This window comes from Erpetoichthys calabaricus, chromosome 10 (assembly GCF_900747795.2).
Source record: "Erpetoichthys calabaricus chromosome 10, fErpCal1.3, whole genome shotgun sequence".
Classification (NCBI taxonomy): domain Eukaryota; kingdom Metazoa; phylum Chordata; class Cladistia; order Polypteriformes; family Polypteridae; genus Erpetoichthys; species Erpetoichthys calabaricus.
The window spans coordinates 100,765,336-100,786,671 of record NC_041403.2 but is presented as its reverse complement, the minus strand read 5'-3'; the positions used below and the strand labels follow the sequence as shown (position 1 = coordinate 100,786,671).

General features: G+C 37.7%; 2 protein-coding genes across 3 annotated transcripts in view; one reads left to right on the top strand and one right to left on the bottom strand.

Moving 5' to 3' along the window:
* LOC127529414 (uncharacterized) overlaps window positions 1–21,336 on the bottom strand; it is a 287,343-nt gene that overhangs the window by 235,286 nt on the left and 30,721 nt on the right. The gene's annotated exons all lie outside the window — the stretch shown is intronic.
* The window catches only part of LOC114658415 (cadherin-4-like), a 2,147,065-nt gene continuing 2,134,222 nt past the window's right edge, over window positions 8,494–21,336 (top strand). For both annotated transcript variants that reach the window (XR_007936098.1, XM_051932859.1), the window contains exons 1-2: window positions 8,494–8,838; window positions 11,519–11,631. Coding sequence is in view for 1 of the 2 variants with exons in the window: in XM_051932859.1 (XP_051788819.1) it covers window positions 11,526–11,631 (106 nt within the window). In the remaining variant the exon portion in view is untranslated. The remainder of the gene's footprint in view (window positions 8,839–11,518; window positions 11,632–21,336) is intronic.

Here is a 21,336-nt window from a genome sequence, read left to right as displayed (position 1 = left end):
CAAGTAGATAGATAGTGCTCACATCAGGATTTATTAAGGTATAGACAAAGCTGTTTATCTTTCTTTTTTCTTTTATGGAAATATTGAGTTGTTTTCATTAATAGTAACTGATCTATAATATTTTAAATTGTCTTCATTCTTGTATAAAGTATAAATGTACAATACTCTTAATTATGGATGACATGACCACATATTACTAAGGCAGCTTGTACACACTTGTTGCAAAGAACTCACAGGTATCTAAGTTTCCTTGACTGATATAGCAGCCTACTTTTATGAGACAGTTAATTTAATAATACTTGTTCATTGGAGGTATACAGTAAAATGTAGTATGTAATATCTCAAAAATGTTGGATTTGTTTCAGATGTGATGATAGGAAAGGCAACAGTCTATGGACAACTTAATTATCCACTATGCAATGGATTCCGAAGGTATTTAGACCTCTTCACCTTTTGTACAATTTATTGTGTTGAAGATTTAATTTTAAATGGTTAAATTTGCTACATTATCAGTTTAGAATCAATAGCAAATAGTGGCAAAGTTAAATCATGTTTTCAGAAAGGTTTTCAGATTTATTAAAAATCAAAAACTGAGACCTCTTGTTCATTATCAGTTTTCAGACCCTTAATTCAGAAGCCCTGTTGGTAGTAATTACAGTCTTCTTGGGAAAATGTCTAGTTATGCACATTTGGATTTGGCCAGTTTGTCCCACCATGTCCTGGCAGATTTTCTCAACTTTCATTAGATTAAATGTGAACCATCTGTAAATTGCCATCTTCAAGTCTTTCCACAGGTGTTCTATGGGGTTTAAGTCTACGCTTTGGCTAGGCTAGTTAAAGACAATCAGAATCTTGTCCTGAAGCCACTCTAGCATTGTCTTGGCTGTGTGCTTTGGGTCAGTGTGATGCTGAAAGGTGAAATGTTGTCCCTGTCCGAGTTTGCTTGAACTGGAGCAAGTTTTCTTCAAGGACCTTTCTGTGTTTGGCTGCATTCATCCTTCAGTTCTGACCTGTCTCCCTGTCCCTGTCTGCTTCACGTAGGGATGGCATTATGCAGTTGATGGTCAGTGACTAGACATAGTTTTGGAGTTCTGCCCAAAAAGTTCAATTTTTGTCTCATCACTCCAAAGACTCTTTTTCCTCACACTGTCAGAGTCCTTTAAATTCCCTTTTGGAAAACTCCAAGTGGAAGTTAGCCACTTCCACTTGTTAGCCATGAATAGTTGTTTTAATGGAGTGCGGCTGAGATTGTCATCCTTTTGAGAGGTTCTCCCATCTCAGCAAAGGAAATATGAAACTCTGTTGAAGTGACCATTGGGTTCTTGGTCAAATCCCAAAATATTTATTTGAAGAGTCGCTCAGTGACTACTAATGGTGAACTTTGCTGTAAATGCTGAAAAACCCTGAAATTTAAATTGTTTTAAATTGTTTGAAAGTGTACTCTATCAAGACCAGATCAAAATTATTGCATTGCACGCATATTTCATTCTCTGCAGTGTGAAAATTGTAGGGTTAGGTTATTGGCATTCACCAGTGACTTTCCTTACACAAAAAAGAGCGCTGCATCAGCTCACTCGTAAACGAGTTTTGACTACGACTACTGTATGTATGGTACTTTGCAGTTTCTTCACATTCATAATATTGTAGAATCGGCTCTCTCTTATTCAGTTATTTCCTAATCCAGGAGTATCCCATCTTCTTTTGCAATTCTGAATGAACATCAAAAAATGAGAAGCTGATAATTATAAATAATTAACATTATCCAAATTGTTATAAAAATCAGCACGACATAAAGCAATTTTTAGGATCAATTGTAATTTTTCCATTCATTTTCAGAACACAGATAGTTCAGTTCTTTTTTGTTCTTTTTTGTCCTAGTTCAAAGTAAAAAGCTGAATTCTGTTTTCTATTTTCCAGCAACTTTCTATTAGCTTTCTGTACTTGGTGAATTCTAGGTAGTGACGAGTGCTGTGTGTTAATTAAATTATGACTTTTACCCTAAAAGCTTGCTTTCTTGTTACCACGAAGTGGCCATACAGGGCATTCATTTCAACAAAATGTCCTTCCTTTGAAGTGTTTTTGCTGTCCCAAAGTACATGTTTGAAGACCAATTCGAAGGGAACTGGCTTTAAATTTTGCAGTGGGGGCGGAAATTGCAGAACAGTATGAACAGTATATAATAACAACCATCCATCCATTTTCCAACCCGCTGAATCCAAACACAGGGTCACGGGGGTCTGCTGGAGCCAATCCCAGCCAACACAGGGCAGGAAACAATCCTAGGCAGGGTGCCAACCCACCGCAGGACACACACAAACACACCCACACACCAAGCACACACTAGGGCCAATTTAGAATCGCCAATCCACCTAACCTGCATGTCTTTGGACTGTGGGAGGAAACTGGAGCCCCCGGAGGAAACCCACGCAGACACGGGGAGAACATGCAAACTCCACGCAGGGAGGACCCGGGAATCGAACCCAGGTCCCCAGATCTCCCAACTGCGAGGCAGCAGCACTACCCACTGCGCCACCGTGCCGCCTTAATAACAACCATGCTTTATACTAATTAGAAAAAGTAAGTGCATTCCGTTAGTAAGAACAACAACATTTATTTATATAGCACATTTTCATAGAAACAGTGTAGCTCAAAGTGCTTTAAAGATTAAATAAAAAGGAAGTTAATATAAAATATAAACAAGATTAGGTAATAATAGTATACAGTGTGTAACAAAGAAAAAGGTAAGTTCAGGTAGAAATAACAAAAAAAAACTCAAGTTAGGCTGGAGAAAAAACAACAAAATCTGCAGGGGTTCCGAGGCCAAAAGACCATCCAGCCCTAACTGGACATTCTACCTAACATAGATGTTCTAAATCTGTCCTCATGGTTTACAGGCTTCACATGGAAGAACGAGTTGGGTTGTAGTAATAATTACTCTATAAAGCAGTACATAACAATTATATGGAAAGGTGTCTTTAGCAGAAGAACAAAATCATAGGTGCTCATTCATAAGGAGGAACATATTTCTTAGATACAGTGTTTTTAAATAGCTGACAGTTTTTCTGACATAATGTGCATTTTTAATCCTCCTGGCATTCACACAAGTCATTTTTAATTTATTACTTGTTTTACTATGGCCTAGAAATTAAGTTACTATGTATATGTGTTATTCCTACTACTGTTCATCTCTTCATGTAAAGGTTAAAGGGTAAACAGAACATGGCTTGTGTTAGTGGGGTCCCTGATGAAGCTATGTGCCCTCCGCAAACACTGTTTGCACTGGAGGTCCTCAATGGCAGATAACAACGCACCAGTGATGTGCTGGGCAGTTTTCACCACCTGCTGCAGAGTTTGTTACGGATGAAACCTACTATTGTGGTGTTTTTGGTGGACTTAATGATTGTGTTAAATCGATGTATGGGGTCACAGTCATAAGTGAAGAGGGAGTTGAGTAGAGGGCTCAGGACACAGCCTTGTGGGACACTAGAGTTCTAGGTCAGGATGGTAGCAGTGTGGTTGTCTAACCTAACAGACTATGGTCTGTAGGTCTGGAAATCCAGAATCCAATTACAGAGCGAGGTGGTAAAACAAACTCACTGAGCTTTGTGACAAGCCTGGAGGGGATGATAGTATTAAATGCTGAACTAAAGTAAATGGACCGCATCCTAACAAAAAGTGTGAGGATAATATTAAACAGTAAAAACAATAGCAACAATATTATTTATTTATATTGTACATTTTCATATGTGAAACTAGCTCAAATTGTTTCACAATGCCAGTAGGTAACATAGCTACTAAAAGAAGTAGAAACTAAAGAACAGTTATTTATAACAATAGATAATCTTAATGTTCAGATTATGGTCAGATGGCTTTCTTTCAGATGGCAGTTCTTTTTCACTTTCACTCATTGAATATTGAGAAAATCTGTGCTATAAAGTCTAAAATTACAATTTAGGAATGTAGGGGGAGCACACAGTCAAAAATGTAAGCCAGTGCTAGATTGTTTACAGCCTTACATACAATTACAATTATTTTAAAATCAATCCAAAAAGAACCCATGCAGCCAGTGTAATGATACCAAGACTGTTGCAATATGTTCAGATTTTCTCTTTATAGTTAAACAATTTTGTTGCAGTGGATTTATATCTGTTTTGGTAATCCTGAAAGGAGTGCATTGCTAAAGAAAAAAGCATGGATTAACTTTTCAGCATTTTGCAGTGATATGAAAGATCTAACTCGTGTGATGTTTCTTAAGTGAAAAACTGCACTCTTGGTAATGTACAATTTGAAGTTTAGCTGTGGATCAAAAATTACACTGTTATTCTTAACTTATGGCTTTATTAGTAAAGTCTGACAGCCTAGTTTATTGCTAAGATTCTTTTTGTTAAGTTTGTGGAAATTATTACTCATCCATACAATGATGCTGGTCATGGCCAGCTCAAGGGTAAATGGTGCCAGATTTGTAAATGAAATTGAAGAGTGTGTCGCCCTTGGAGATCAGGACGCTCTTGACCAGCATGTGAAATTGACTGACCAGTATGGACAGACTGGGCCCCCTTTAGAGATCGGTGTACTTGCAACTGTAAGTAAAATGAAAGAACAGGGTGACGGCCCCCTTGGAGATCAGTTTGCTCACGACAGCATGTGAAATTGAGAGACAGGGGTGGGGGGCGGTGTCTGTACCATTCAGAGATGGTGCGCATCTGTGGTGAATTAGGGAGTGGAGGCACTTTGACGAGTTTTGGTGATCCCCAAGTGCTGGTACCTTAACCCGGTGCCTACTCTGCCTAGGTCTAGAGCCAGCCCTGATGCTGGTAAGACACTGGGTCAGAAGATTTAGAGCCTCAGGGTCATCTGGAGCTTTCGTAGGATAAATTTGTGTGGCATTTGAATAACTGTGATAATTCATTTTATGTTTTGAAGTGATCCAACCCAATTTGCGAGCATATAGATTGAGGATATGAAGGGGTCCAAAATAGATTCCTATAGATTCCTGCTACCCTATACATAATATCACAGATCTCTGAAGTATAATCGTCACAACTGACAAAGACTTTTCTTCCTGCAATATAAGAGTGACATCAACTCAAGGTATTGCCAGAAAGGCCAGGCCTCTGTCCAAAATGGTCAATAAGAATGTTATGATCAGTGCCATCAAATGCAGTGCTCAAGTCTAATAGAACAAGAAGTGATATATTTGAATCAGCATTAAAACTTCAGTCATTGACTACATTAACTAACACAATTTCTGTACTGTGATTTGGTCTGAAACCTGGCTGATACTTATCTATAAATGATTTTTCAGTCTTTTAATTGTTGAAAGCTATTTTTTTCTGGAATTTTAGAAGCCAGGTTAGAAAGAGTTCTAAAATTATCCAAGACAAAAATGGCAAAATTGCTTTTTTTAAGTAGTGGCTTAACAATAGTAATTTTTAGAGAATTTGAAAAAAAATACCAGTGTCCATTGAATAATTAATTATGCCAAATACACTTGTAACATCCATCCATCCATTTTCCAACCTGCTGAATCCGAACACAGGGGTCTGCTGGAGCCAATCCCAGCCAACACAGGGCACAAGGCAGGAAACAATCCTGGGCAGGGTGCCAACCCACCGCAGGACACACACAAACACCAAGCACACACTAGGGCCAATTTAGAATCGCCAATCCACCTAACCTGCATGTCTTTGGACTGTGGGAGGAAACCAGAGCCCCCGGAGGAAACCCACGCAGACACGGGGAGAACATGCAAACTCCACGCAGGGAGGACCCAGGAATCGAACCCAGGTCCCCAGATCTCCCAACTGCGAGGCAGCAGCGCTACCCACTGCGCCACCGTGCCACCCACACTTGTAACAGGTGGGACCTAATTATGAATTAGTCACACCTGATTTTAATTAAAGAAATAATATAAGACCAGCATGTAGGGGAGAGTTTGTTGCCTGGTCATTGACTATAGATGTTTTAAAAAAAATTTTAACCTTTCTTTCTAAGCAGTTGACATACAAATTATTATTTTTTTTTAGTTTGTCATCTGCTGATTTGTTGCTGTTCTATTGTTGTTTTATTTTAAAGACTGCATTATTTTTTTATTGTTATTACTGCCGGTGATATTTATATGTCAAATCTGAACCTAATGTAAGATTGTGCTTGGGGGAGGAACTGGTTGTTTGCTTTATTTTGCTTTTCCTCATATAAGTATTCTTGATTATTTTGCTTTCACTGCTATGTAGTAGGTTCACTGGTATGCAATTTGTTTGGTGCTATGTTTTTTCTGTTTTCACCTTATTGTTTGTTAAGAGATTCTCCATGCCAATCATTATCATAGTTAAAGTTATCATAGTTATAGGCTGTAATAAAGAACTGTATTTTATTTTCTGGTGTTCCTTTTGTTCTGTCACTCATTTGAAAGGGACATGTTTGGGGTCGATTTTTTAGGTAATTAAGCACCCACCTTGTCACACACTGTAGATCAGCAAAGCAAAGACTTCTGTCTGTATGGACTGGATCAGGACATGTGGATAGTGTTAACTGAGTAATTATTCTGCGAAACTCACTTGAGTTTATTTTAGTAAAAGAGTTTAACTAAACGTGTTCACACTGCTGGAGTTGAGCTAGGTTTGTGCTTGAAGTCTGTGATATACAACCTCTTATATACTTTCTCAGAAAAGCATACTGCATGTACACATTATTTAGGAAGACGTGCAAAATCGAAAAGGTGGGGAAGTCGCCATTAACGTAAAACAGAATTTGAATGCAAGTCTTCGCGTCGATCGTAAGCCACTGCTTAGGGAAGATGTTTTGTACGCGATAAAGCTAATCTTACAAAAAGTGAAGTATAGAGTAGCAGAAGTTTTCAGACATGGTGTAATTTTCAAAACATGGACAAGTACAGGGCAGGCTGTCTAAATTGAATATTTTTGTAGTAACCATTATGGAAATCAGGATGTAGAAGTGATTGAAATACTTGGGTCAGGTGACCATAATATAATACAAGTCACAGTTTTTGGGCAGAGAGACAGGCCACTGTGACACTGTCCTCTTCTGGTGTCACTGGCATGTTGCTGGCGTTCTAGCCGGTGACTGACAGATGTAACAGTACTGCTGCTCCGGCTCCGCTACCCTAACACACTGCCATGATTTCCTTTTTAGCGGTCCTCAAACTCCCCTTTACTCGTGTACAGGTGAATTTAAAAAACAAAAAACACTTTTAAATAGGTTGAAATTGTTACAAAAATATCCTACACGGCCCCTTAGTGGCAACAAGAAATACGTTTTAGGGTAACAGCTGTAATTTAATTAACCTTCGCACGGAATTAACACGCAACACTCGAAATTGCCTAGTATTCATTAAGCAAAGAAAACTAAGGTGAGTCAGCTCGCCAGCAAGCAATGCAAAACGCTTATATAAAAATCTGTAAGAGTGAGACATTGTTCTGTAGAATGCACAGTACAAGCAATGCCGTTAAACGTCTGCATTTTACCATGATTCTGTTTTGAGTCCGGTTTAATTGCAAAAATTACGTATTGTGGTGTAGTGCTCTTTGAATTCAGGTAGAAAATAAAAACCGTTCTGTGATACAACTGCAACTGCACTAGCGTATACTAATTGTCCCTGGCTAATGTAACGAGCGTCCGGTGGCATTGGAGAGCACATACTGCACCAAAGCCGACTGTCCCGTGAAGCGTGTGAAGGCACGTCAGTAACCTGGAATGAAAGGCAAGCCATTGTCCCGTGCGTGCGTGACTGACCGGTGCAAACTGCTGTACAGTAACTCCGAGCTCTATAAGTGCTTCTGATACAACCCTCGACACCGAGAGAAAATAAAGCGAGGCTATGTCAGCGACTGGAACTTTTCAAACTGCACTGGAAGAACAAGACTTTATTTCTGAATAATCTCCAGATAGAAACGTATTTCCTTAATCTTTTTCAGTGATTTCATTTAACGCCACTACGTCTCTTCTCCCCGTCTCATTTCTTTAAGGTGCTACACTCTAAATTTTGAATTCTGTTTTGCTTTCAGTGTTTATAGTGTGTAGTAGGCTACAGTACTTGTGAGATTGCAGTGGAAAAAGTGTGAGCTGAGAATTCATTATTTATTTGATTTCACGAACCGAAGTATAATCCATTCATGTACCCAAGGCAGCGCGCAGGGAATGGAAATCATTCACGGCGGGATGTGCCTGAAAACATAGGAAATCAAGTCTGTATTGGGCACTGGTCCATCGCAGGGCATACGCCCACACAGAAACAGTGGCATGCTTCGCTTTTTCACACCCCCTTTTCAGCTTGAGAGGGATGCCCCATTAGTTTGTCCGCATAAAGTATTGTCGGGTACGTTAGATAGTCCATCTTCCATCTGTTTGACTAATAGCAAGTATGCAGTGGTGAAATTCTAAACATATGCGATGGTCCACGGGATGATGGAGCATAGGGGCTATGACGGGCATGTCTGGTGGGGAGTAGGTTGCTACTGCGGGATGTTATTAGGGGCATGTTCTCACTTCTGCAGGCTCCTGCCTGTGTCTTTAAGGAGGGCTCTCCCAGCCCTGTGCTGGAGGAGGAGTTGCGGTGACGCCGCTTTGGCACCGCGGAGCGCAGCCGATCAGCGCTGATCACCTGCAGTTGCAAGCTGGAGGAATCGGAACAGACTTGAACAGCAGAGCGCAAGAGAGGGGAGCTATTTAATTGCAAACGGATCACAGTGCGGGACTCCCCAACGAGATATACTAGCGGAATAAAGCATCTTTGAATCCCAGCTGACGCTGCGAACGTGCAAAATGAAATTTGGCTTTGTTACGATTTTGATGAGCGCCTTATTATTTGGCACATCATGGGTAAGGTTTATTTCCAACATTTCTTGTTTTCTCTCTTAAGACTGTAGAAGTGTCACAGTCTTTCAATACTTTGTTGTTTCTGTGTGTTTGTGTGTATATTTGTGTGTGCGTGTTGAGGGGGGTATAGAAATAGTGCAAGCGTGCAAGTACATATGTGTTCACCTATAATGATTAAGATATTTCTCTGCTCCGCGGGTTTATGAATTTTTGCACTGGGCTATCGGCTGTGTTCATTTGCGCTTCACATTTATAACGGGACCTGAGCTGTCTGTAGTTCTGCGCTGAAGCAAAGTGCTGACTGCCCAGCAGTCTTGTATCGCCGCAGGAGAGAAGCGGAGACCCGTTAATTAAAAGATGTCTTCATTTAGCATGTTCTGTATTTCTCCACCTCTTTCTCATGATGCTTATGTGCCAGTTTTCTTTATACCGTTTTGTTTGTTAAAAGCATCCGGTGCTCCAGACAGTGGAGATAATTGTGTTCTTAATCTTAGTCTGATCCTCTTAACGTTATTTCTGATGTATCTGCAGCTTGGCCAACTTTTGCCTTTGAATGTGTACTTACGACATGTAAGAAGAATATTTATTGAATTTGTGATTACTGAGGAATTATAGTTATCTCAACATCATTAATAAATTACATTGCGTACTCGTCGCATGCTCTTTTCTATACCGTCCCCCTTAGCCAATGCGGAGGGCTTTTTAGATTGCCATTGTACAATAACTGAAACTTCCCCGGCTACATACTGTAACAAACACGCATTGTTCATATATTTTTTTTGTGTGTGGTAGTTCAAAAGAGCTAAACAAAAATGCACGTAGTTTGCCTTTCTTAAGTTGTTTGTTGAATGTTTTCCACAGACAGGAATTTGTAAATTAAATAACGCGTTTGAAATTATCCCAGGAATTTGTCTTCTGTAATTGCACATTTCGGTTAGCCGTGTTCACGTGCTAAGACTGGAAGATTGCCGTGAGAACCTGGTCCGCTACACAGGGAGATTGAGAATATTAGCTGCTAGTCTTCGAAAGACTGTCCGATCAACCTCAGTTTAAAATCATTATCTGATCCATTTAGGGCATATAGGGCCAGGAGAGCTAGGTGTTTGTGAGCTCCGTATGTTACAATTTTGTGCAGCAATGTAATGCCAGTAGAAAGCAATTTTTTCATCGTGACAGCCAATTCTGTCAGTAGAGTTTAACTTGAACGCACTGTATAAAGGACGTATTCTGATTAACACGTTAGTATGAATGTCGACGCTTCACTATCGGAAGAACATGAATATCTATCTATCTATCTATCTATCTATCTATCTATCTATCTATCTATCTATCTATCTATCTATCTATCTATCTATCTATCTATCTATCTATCAGGACAATCAATCACTCGATCAATCAATCACTCACTTCTTTTTATAGTGATTACTGCATCAGTGAGATTCAAAAATTGACAATTGAACCTCATAACGAGACGTGTATTGATCAGAATACAATTTTGTGATTGGTGCATGCATATACAAGGTTGCTGGAAATAACTGCACCAAAAAAGAAATGGGCTTTTCAGTTCAAAAGTTTGTTATAAATACAAGAAATACAAAATAAATAAATAAAATAGTTTCCATCTTTGTCTATAAACTGTCTAATGCTTTCAAATTGACATTTTCATAATTTCAGAATTATTATTACTTCCAAAAGGAATTTGAAGTTGACATGCCTGTTGTGGATTTGTCTTAAAATTATTTCCAACTTCATTATCTACAGATATATTCTGTTCTATTTAGAAGATTTATTTTCTGCTTACATTTGTATTTATTCATGTGTGTGCTTTATGCATGCATTGTATTATTAGACAGATGGAATGTAACTTATAGGAGACAGCTTTGTTTATCAGACACATCCTTTATATTGTATCATGTACAGAACAAGCATATTTGCCCGAAAAAAAAAAAAAAAAATTTCTTTATTCATTTTTGGACAAGAAATGTGTGCTTGTTTGAAAATATGCCTGTAAGATAAAGAGTAGGTAATTCTTGTCTGCATGATAGTCTTTTTTGCCTCTTTTATATAAGGTAATTACTTTGGAAAGTAATTTGTTTTCTGTATTGTTCTCTTTGTAACTATGCATGCTTAACCTTTAAACAGAATGACTAAAATGCACTCAATTAATCAATCAATCAATCAAATCACCATTTTTGTTTCCTTGGTTTTTAAATGTATATATTTAGCATAATTACAAAGCTGTGTTTGTTAAGAGGAGAGTAAAGAGTATTCAGTAAGCAATGCTGATTTCTTCTCAAAGCTGACATCATCCGTTTGACTTTGCAGTAAGCACTTGTAGTGTAACAAATCAGTAATGAAAATTCAAAACTGAATATTATTGATTAAATGCACAGTAATAAAATGGGTCAAAAGTGTCTTGTGCACCTTATTGTATTTTCAAAGATGTAAGAAGTGCATCATACTGCTCTAAGTCCTTTTAGCATAAAGTTGAGGAAGAATGTAGCCTAAATATTGTCAAGATCAACTGACACTTTATACTCTTTTATGTTTTTGATTTTATTTGAGGTTTCACCTCACACTATTTTCCTGGTTTGTTTAATACATTGCTGAGTTATTTTTGTTCAAGCTGAATCCCATTGTGCATTTTTAAATATTCCCTCCTTCTGCTTTCCTTAATTACCAGGGAAATTATGGAGCTCTTACAACTAAACCACCCTGCCGGTCTGGATTTTCCGAAAGTTTTTTATTCAGTGTTGGTTTCAAGGGATATATTGGAAGGTCAGAGCATTCTTAAAGGTAAGTCACGGTGTTGGTTTATAGAAGGAGCTTTTCCGCCATCATCAAGAATAGTTCAAAAGTCTATCTAGTACCTTTGACTAAACCTGGGTGTTCAGTCAGAGATAATAGTACTATTAAAAGGTGCGTGTCTAACAATTGATATAAAAATAGGTCACCGCTTTCTTAAGCAGCAAATCTCATATTCTTTCCTGAGTAAAGACTCAAGGCATTTAAGCGTGAGAGTTTAGTAATGTTTGTACAAAGTGACTGAGAAGACTTTGGAATTGAACATTAACATGTATTCTGTGTCACAGTCTTCTGATCTTGAAATGTGTGCTGCACTGAGCTAGAGGCCAGGCATCAGTGAGAAAAGTGTATTCAAGTGTCAAGTGCATCGTAATGTCTTGTCCTGAAGGGGTGTCTGAGTGAAACTCTGCTCACTTGTGATGTTTATCCTTTGCTTTGTGTTGATTGTCTTTGTAAGTTACAAGTGACTGCTACAGAAATTGGTTAAATGGAGTTGCATTAGACAGACTAATATATTTGGTAAAATAACTAGTGCATGGACCAAGCACGTATTGTATGTTCATCTTTCTTTTTAACCATCAATTCTTTATTGCTGTTTAATGCCTGAGGTTTGAGAATATTAAAATCTTTCATCTTGTACCCTTGTGATGAAGTGGAAGAATATTTTTCCCTTGTTTTTTAAGCTAAAGTTAATTTTAAATCTTGTGTATGTGTATTATTTCCTTTTTAATTCTGTATCACTTTGAAACACTATAAAATCCTCAGTTAAGTTTGAATTAAGTGAAACATTCCTGTTTTGTACTAATTGTGCCTCTTTACAGTAGCGATTTCAAGTGACACTTATCTATGGCGCTTTCTGTGTATTTTAAGTTTACAGTTTTAGCATCTGAATGAATCCAGTCATTTCTAGTCAGCAAAGCTTAATTATTTGTTGTTTTCCTCTGAAGCAAATCCATTAACGGAAACCCTTCTGGGAGAGATTATTTTAAGTGGCACCAGAAGTATGGAGTTTGTGTTGTCTTGTGGTCCTTTTATACTAATTAGATATTAAGTGCACAATACTGTATAAATGTGACTACTTTACAGAAAAATGAAATTATCTATCTATCTATCTATCTATCTATCTATCTATCTATCTATCTATCTATCTATCTATCTATCTATCTATCTATCTAATGATTTCTTGTTAAATAGTTTGACAACAGCTGATATTTGAAGAAAATGAATTATATGCAAAGTTTCCTAGCAAATGAGACAATTTTGCCTTTAATAATGGTAGAGATCTCATTTTTGAAAACCAAGAGATTAAGGTAACACTTTATTATATGGTGGTAAACTGTGAAATTATTCTTTGGTAACAGCTAAGATGTTACACCTTAATCAATCAATATGCATGTAAAGGATATATGTGGTCTATGATAAACAGCAGGAAAGTCCAAACCATAACTGGCTTGCTAATGTAAAATGGCACAGGTCACAAATAGATCTTTCTTTCTTTCTTTCTTTCTTTCTTTCTTTCTTTCTTTCTTTCTTTCTTTCTTTCTTTCTTTCTTTCTTTCTTTCTTTCTTTCTTTCTTTCTTTCTTTCTTTCTTTCTTTCTTTCTTTCTTTCTATTAGGCAGTGTGCTTGCTATGATAAAACTGACTCTTCACTGTTGGTCCACTTGTGGTCTAACCATTGGTCACCTGAGTATTTAGCCCACGGTTCAGTTTGATGCAGAGATTCACTTCTACATTTCATGTACATGACCTGATAATTAGTGCTGGTTTTCTTATCTGAAGAATCCAATAGGTACACAATTCACTGTAGGACAATTCCTGAGCCAGTATTCATTTGAAAATCTGCTTTTTAAGTCCATTAGGGTACAATCATTCAAGCTTGACATCTGCAGGCATGAAGTTGCTATAACTTACTTGTATTACAGTAGGTTTTTAATGGGAAGCTTTTAATTCACAGATGATGTATTATGAATTCTGAGTTTGCTGCACACTTGTTTTAACTATTGGTGTCAGGTTTCCAGTGTTTGTTTTATTGAAATGTGTTTTTCCTTGGGTCGTTTATTAGCACTATGTTTCCTTAACGCCTTAGAAGTATGCTGCAATGTAGGTTTACTTCAAAAGAACAGTCAGTGCTGTATGAATTTCAATTGACATTCATCTACCAAATTAAAATCATGTCTACCAGAACAAGCTAATTTAAAACTTCTATTGATCTGTGCTGAACTGTGCTTTAGCCATCCACTGCCAAACTTCTCTTTTAGAATTGACTCAGACTGTTAATAGTATTGCAGTACTTATCTGAAAAGAGATTATACCTATGTGTGTGTGTGTGTGTGTGTGTGTATATATATATATATATATATATATATATATATATATATATATATATGCAATTTTCCAAATTTATCCTGAATTCCCATTATGACATCATTTAGAGGCACTCACTGTGGTGTTATTGTTTTTAATATTGCAGAGATATGACGCTTGCTCTGTTCTAATAAGCTTGACCTTTGACTTAGGAGTCATAGACACTACAGATACATTTTTTTCTTTTTTTTTGTTCGGATTTGCTGCTTCAGTTGAGTTAGACTGTATTTCTCTACTGTTTCAAACCAAAACCAAAGAGATCAAAAAAATCCCCTGGCTGCCTTTGATTTTTGACACTTATTTGCTAATTGCTGATCTGAGCACTAAGTTAATGAATCTTCAGTTCAGAAGGGAGTCATGGGTTAGTTAACCTCTAAAGTGCTGTTAGAGAAGTGGATTCTACCGAGTTTTGCAGAGCCTTTGTGTTTGTGCAGGGAAAGTGCAGATGATTGTTGAGAAGCAGCCCATGAGTAGTGGACATTCTTGCAATCCACACATATATAGAATCCCATTTTATTTTTTATATTAAGGTTATAAGGTTATTTCGAATATATATATATATTTTTTTATAATTAAATCAGTTTAGAGATGATTCTTCGTAAAAGGAGTTTGGATGGTAAAATGTTTAAACTGGTTTTTAATTATTTTAATATTGTTTTTATTCATGTAACATATATTAACACGAAAGAATACAGGACACATCAGTTTGTAATGCAAGTCATTTTTCTGCTCCTTTGAATGTTTTTTTATTCTTTTCCATACAGTGTCAGAAATACTATGTTAAGAGTTTGTATTCTTTGAATATAAAGTGAAAACTATCAGCCAAAAAATAAAAACAATGTGCCACCATGTTGGCCTCAAAAATGTGCAAGGTGAATGAGTTTGCTGTAAGAAAACTAAGAATTAAAATGAAAAATCTGTCAAACATTAAAATATATAAAAAATATTTAAGTGCTTGAATTATCTTATAGCTGCTCTATATTTTTCCATGTATAGCTACTCTATATACACCCAACAAATGTAAGAAATGACATGTTTATCAAAATGTGTTCTATTATTCTTGAAGATGAATTCATAGGCAAAAAAGAGGCCGACCAATGACATAAGTGAATAAAAGCCCACATGATCTGACTGAGATGTGTATTAAAGTCCTACAAGAGAAACAAAGAGAAAGTTGCACCTTTTTTATTTATTGAGTAACTGATTCAGAAACATAGAAAATTGTTTTTTTTTTTTCAATTAGTTGTAGGACAACAGCAAAAAGTAGAAAATCAAAAGTCATAGTAACTGATATTTAGGACCTTATACATTGTATTATTATACACTTCTTAATTTTAGTGTAGTAATTTCCTTGATAAATGCATAAAAGCACCCTTGCCTCAAAGGTGTACTATTCATAGGTGGGTAACATGTAGATCCTCACTGTGAAATTGCTTTGCAGGGTAAGTTTGGTGCTGCAGAAGACTTAGGCATTTGTTCTTGCAGTATAGCCCAAACAATCTAAGAATTAAATTAAGAATACCCTTTAAAGTTGATGTCCTCTGATACTGACTCAGTGAGTCCATATAGCCCACTGTCAACTGTGTGGAACCCCCTAACAGGTTTATTCAACTGCCTATGCATTTCTGAGAGTGGAGTGATTGTCCCAGCTTGTTCATTCACATGGCCAGGCTGCAGCACCTTTGTAATAACTGAAGGAAATCCTGATGTAAATGAAGCTGGCACTGAAGGATGAGGCCAGCAAGAAGACATTTATTGGTGGAGGAATGTCATGCAGTGAACATGCAACACTGCAAGTGCTTGGGCTGCTATGTCTGCTGAGGAATGAAGAACATGGATCTTCTTTGTTGTAGTTTATCTGAAATTGCATTTTTTTTTTAAATTTTGAAGTTTTATATTTTTTTGTGGTATGACTTCCAAAAGCACAGGTGACCCTTATATAACATTACTAGAGAGGCTTCAGTAGCCTCATTAGTGATTTCAATTCTCAGTGGTGCAATAGTGAATTAATGCAGAGTGTGTGAATATGTATTAGATAATGATGTATATTAGAAATGAAGAGCACCTGGCTGAAGTACTGTTAGAGGAGTCCAGGTTTTTTATACATTGAAATCACACAATTCCTGTGAGAATACTGCATGATATTGTCAGTTTTCATTCTCTGTATTATCCAAGGTTTAGAATGGTGCTTCTCAAGTTTTATAGTATAGAAGAACCAACAGCCAGAGGACATGCAGCCAGGACTTTTGTGTTGGGAGATTCATACTTTCTTCTACTGGTTGTCTCAATTTACTGATGCAGTTAAGGCTTCCACAGTGATGTGATCCATTTCTAACCGTGCAGATGCAGTTGTATTCAAAGATGTTATCGTCACAATGTGAAAGGATTCACAGCCTTTTCTAAGCAAAATCCTTATGTAATGTCTTTCATACTAGTACTTAACACCTGCATTGATCTCACTACCAAATGATTCCCAGCATGCATTAATTGTTTTGTATTTAATTGTAGCATTTTTGTTTTAACCAGTCATTTTGACAAATAATTGGACAAACTCTGCAGTCTCTGAAAGGAATTTGATGATTCTGAAAAGAGTCATGCTCTGTTTTCAGATATTAGATAAATATTAATTAAAGTCTATGTAAAGGGTGGGTTCATTGGTAATAATTTTCTACAACTTTATTATTATAAATGGTTTTAAAAAGTTAAAGTGCAGGCTGGAATGGAATCTGAAGTGTATCTTCTGAAGCTATGAGGAGGAATGACTATACCTAGAAATATATGTTGCATACAGTGTCTAAAATAGAAATATATCAATCTGTAAAGTAAATATGTTAAGAAATGAAGAATGCAGTATCAGTTCTTGAAGGCTGTATTTCAATATTTAATTCTTATTTTTCTTAACTTAATCCAAGCACTTCTTCCATACTGCAGGACACTTTACTTGTGTCTATACTCTTTTTTTAACAAAATGTAATTCATATATCAAATACTAATCGTGAGCAATTAATTCAGATGAATTTCAATTGCTGTGCATATGTCTGATTACTTGAAATAAGCCTTCATACCTGTTGGTCTCAGCAATTTCTAGAATATGTAATATGAAAAAGATTTTGAAAAAAAAAACATTACCTACTGAATATCTAAACAACAGAATACTGCACTAGTGACGCCAGAAGGTCACAGGTTCAGATTGTTCTCTATGTTAGAGCCTCCTAGCTAGAGGCTTAGTCCCTGGACTGCCAAGCTCTAAGCTACTTGTTCAGCTCAAATTACTAATTCAGAGTGTGTCTTCGATCCCTCCAGTACTTGAAATGTTGATTATAGAATCAAAAGTTAACAAGCCAGATTAAAGATAATTGCTTTTCCTTTTACTTGTAAGCATGTTAATTTGTTGTTCTTTGTACAGAGTAAAATTAACAGTACCATATTTCCTGACAGGCACTACTTCTTTGCAGATCTAGCGTGTTGTGATTGGTTCTTGTGCCCAGTCATTGTCGGTGTAGAGTCTATACATTCTACCTGTGCATGTGTGTGTGTTTTCCTATAAATACTCCTCTTCTTCCAATATTCATGCTGGTCAGATGAATCGCACAGTGATCCCAAATTGACTTTGACTTTGCATTAGTGAGCTTGCTCTGTGCTTCTGAAAGGGCTCTGATTGCCCGCAGCCCTTAATTGGCATACCCAAATTAGAGAACGTAATGTCTATAAGTCTGGTAGTTATGACTGGTGGAGGGCCTTGTTTAGGTAGCCCTAACTGGCTGTTGACTTCTCCATTGCTTGTTTTAAGTCTTTCATTTTCCTTAAATGGCTTTATCTCTTAGGCAACCTCCATGCTGCTTTTTCTGTGAAAGGGATGGCATATGCTTCCATATTTTTGCATTGGAATTGTTTGTTTCCCTAATGAATCTTCTGAGCTCCTGAGACATCTAAATAAGATACTTGTGCTTAGATCTCATCTGTTGTTTTCTCAACTGTACTGCATCCCTATCTACAGTATAGCCCTCCCAATCCACGATGTGTGCAGAGTCTATTGACCTTTATTATTCTCACACTGACATTTGCAAGACCTTTGTTCTCTCTCTTTCAGAGATGTTATATAGACTTTATGGTTGTCTGTTACATCCTGCCCAACCACTTTCCTACCATAACATCACACAGAGTAGTTGTTAGTTAAATTAATTTAATGAATAAAGCTCTTACTGGTTAGAAGCATGTAAACCATGTGAACAATCCTATGGTGTTCACTAATTTAACCTTCTGAACTTGCTTATTCCAACAAAACGTAATGGGAAACCAGAACCTATTTGTGCAGCACCGGCTGCAAGGCAGGAACAAACCAAGGAGGGCATGTTGGTTCTCTGCAAGGGATATTCATGAACGCATCTACTGTATGTCATAAAGGGCAAAGTTAGAGTTGCCAGAAAAAATAAGCAGCTCATTGAATTATATTGTATGTTTAACAATGATTCAATGACAAGTTCTCTCAATTAGTTCTTTATTTAGTACTAACCTTGAATCAGATGCCGCATAATTAAATAAGTTGATACCTATGACTTTTGAATTCAGATGTATTACACACTGTGGCAACATATGAAATATACACAGATTAAAAAAATTCTGTTAATGTGTAATTTTAGTAAGGCCGTATGTAACTATATGTATGTAATCCCCATGCAGGATTTGGGTACTGACGTGCCGATATAATCTTTGTGAGTAGAAGTGAAAAGAGTGCAAAAAGATTTTGTGTTACAGCTGTGTGGGAGTTAAATAAAATACAAGTTTTGATTCTAAACACTTTTTGGGAATTTTAAAGCCTTTTTTCCCTTTTAAAAGGATTTTTTTGCATTCCCATAAGAGCAAGAGCATACTCATTCATAAGGAAGAAAGCATTTATTTTAAGTACAGGTAGGCTGACTCAATACTGATGAAGGAAGGAGCTTCAGTGTAAGTAGGCAGGCGTTTAGTGTGGGAGCGCCGATTAAGGGCAAACGGAGGTAGAACCAGACAAGTGAACAAGTAAATAACCAGCAGTAGACAGTATTCAGTAAGTACATTTTCTAAGTAACAAGGAAGTACTGTATAAGTGGCTTTACTTGACAGAATAGTCCTTAGCGCTGAGGACAGTTAGTGCTTTTAAGAGGGCAACAGCATATTAATTAATAACAAGGAGTACAAATGGTGTAGGCAGAGAGATTGAAAGTAAGGAAGTAATAAGAGGAACGCCAAGTTAGGAAAACAGGCAGGGAAAAGTAAAGTTTAGTAACTTCATAGGTAGGCATACAGTAAGGCAGTCAACAGGGAGAGTATTACAGGAACTTAAATAATTGCCACAGTTCCTTAATCTAAAATTCATTTTAATAATTTAAGTTAAATCTTTTAAAGGTAATGAAAAGGTGTTGAGCAGTTTAATCATTCAAATTCAAATTTTAAAGCTGAGGCCAGTACTATACAAGTCATGTTGGATATTGGATGTTTTGGAGGGTGGCTTGGAGGAGTCAGCCCTCCTTGATGGCTATGCCTGAAGGAGATGCCAGCTTTTCCAGCACCTTGAGCTAAGGGTCACTAAACTGGAGGAGGAGGAGGAGGAGGAGTAGTTGGTTGGTGTGCTTTGTATAAGAAAAATAGTGGACTTGGCCCAGGTATCTTTTATGGAGGTGGTGTGAACTATACAGGTAGCACAGGAGGAGACTCCAAACCAGACCGGTACAGGTAGGTGAGTCACAATAGGTGCAAGGCAAAGGGTATACACTGTCGGGGCATCATTCCCAGAACTAGACGTTTCAAGCTGTTTTCAGGTCCTTGGAGCAGGATGGTTACTATGGAAACTCTGTGGTGGTAGGACATGCATGAGGGTACCCTAAGGGGTCACCTTAAAATCAGTCCCCAGAAAGAGAATGAGAGGTTGTGATAGTCGGGGGACTCCATCATTTAGAGGAATGAAGTTTAAGTTTGCTTCAGAGACAGAGTCTCTCAAAGTGTGTTGCCTTCTGGGTGCACAAGTGAGTGATGTAACAGGTAGCCCGGCCACAGACATACACGACACAAATGTCCAAAACACATGGGTTTATTTTTGAACTATTTACAACTAGTTCCACCCACTCACACACTACTCATCAGTCCTTTTCCTCTCTTCGGCCACCTCCACTCCTCTCTCTCAAGCTCTGTCTTCCTCCTCCCAACTCCAGCTCCTTGAAGGGAGTGAGGTGGCCCCTTTTATCACACCCCGTGCTCCAGGTGCTCGGTGATGGTCTTCCAGCAGCACTTCCTGGTGTGGCGGAAGTGCTGTCCTCCAGGGCTCAGGAACAATCCAGGCAGCCCCTTGGTTGGCCCACGGGCACCCACAAGGTTGAGATTCCTAGCTCCATATCTGTGGCCCTTGATGGAAATCAGGGAGGCTGCCCTCTTGCGCCCAGGGAAGACATTGCCCCTTTTCTAGTCCTTCCCTGATTCAGACGTCCCGGTGGGGCAAGGTGCCTGGTCGTCTGCCACAGTGACCTCCCTTCTCTGGAGTGGGGGTGATTTAATTTGTCATTGCCCATGTAGAAGCAAATAACATACATAAGGGAAGTCAGTTCTTCAGTCCAAATTTAAAGAGTGAAGTGCCAGGCTGAGGATCAGAACTGACAAGGTAGTCTTCCCCGATGTTCTGCCTCTGCCATGTGCCAGGTGAATTAAGACAGAGGAAATTAGAAGGCTTAACGTGTGGCTTAGATCTTGGTGTATGGTAGAATGGTATAGGTTTATGGAGCACTGGGACTCCTTTTGCAAACAGTGGAACCTGTTCTGCTGTGACAGGTTACATTTGAGGATTCTTTAAACCTTGGATAGGAGGTTAAAGTTTAGCACCGGCCAGGTTCTGAAGTGTACAAAAGGGACAAACAGTAGTGTAAAAACAAATATGCATAGGAATGTAAATTCTAGCTGAATGTTGAAGTGCCAATGTAAATTAAGTAATACATTAACAATAGCTTGCCATAATGGTAGAAGTATTAAAAATTAAACAGATTAATTGGAGTTGTATGTAGTTAAGGAAGTTTACAGGAGGATATTTTAGTCATGGGAGACTTTATCTACCCAGATATTAAGAGTACAAGAAGAGGATTTTAGACGTAATCAGTGACTGTTTTTTAGCACAATGTATTAAAGCACCAATGCGAGGGAAAATCTGTCTAGATCTGGTATTTTGTAATTATCAGGACAGAATTCAGGGTGCAGATGTGCTACAGTCAAGGGAAAATAATAAAATAAAATTCTCAGTGTTTTGGAAGAGAAGAGATGCAAATACTGAAACTGTTAAGTTTGGTAAAAGTGTGTCAGCTAGGGTTTC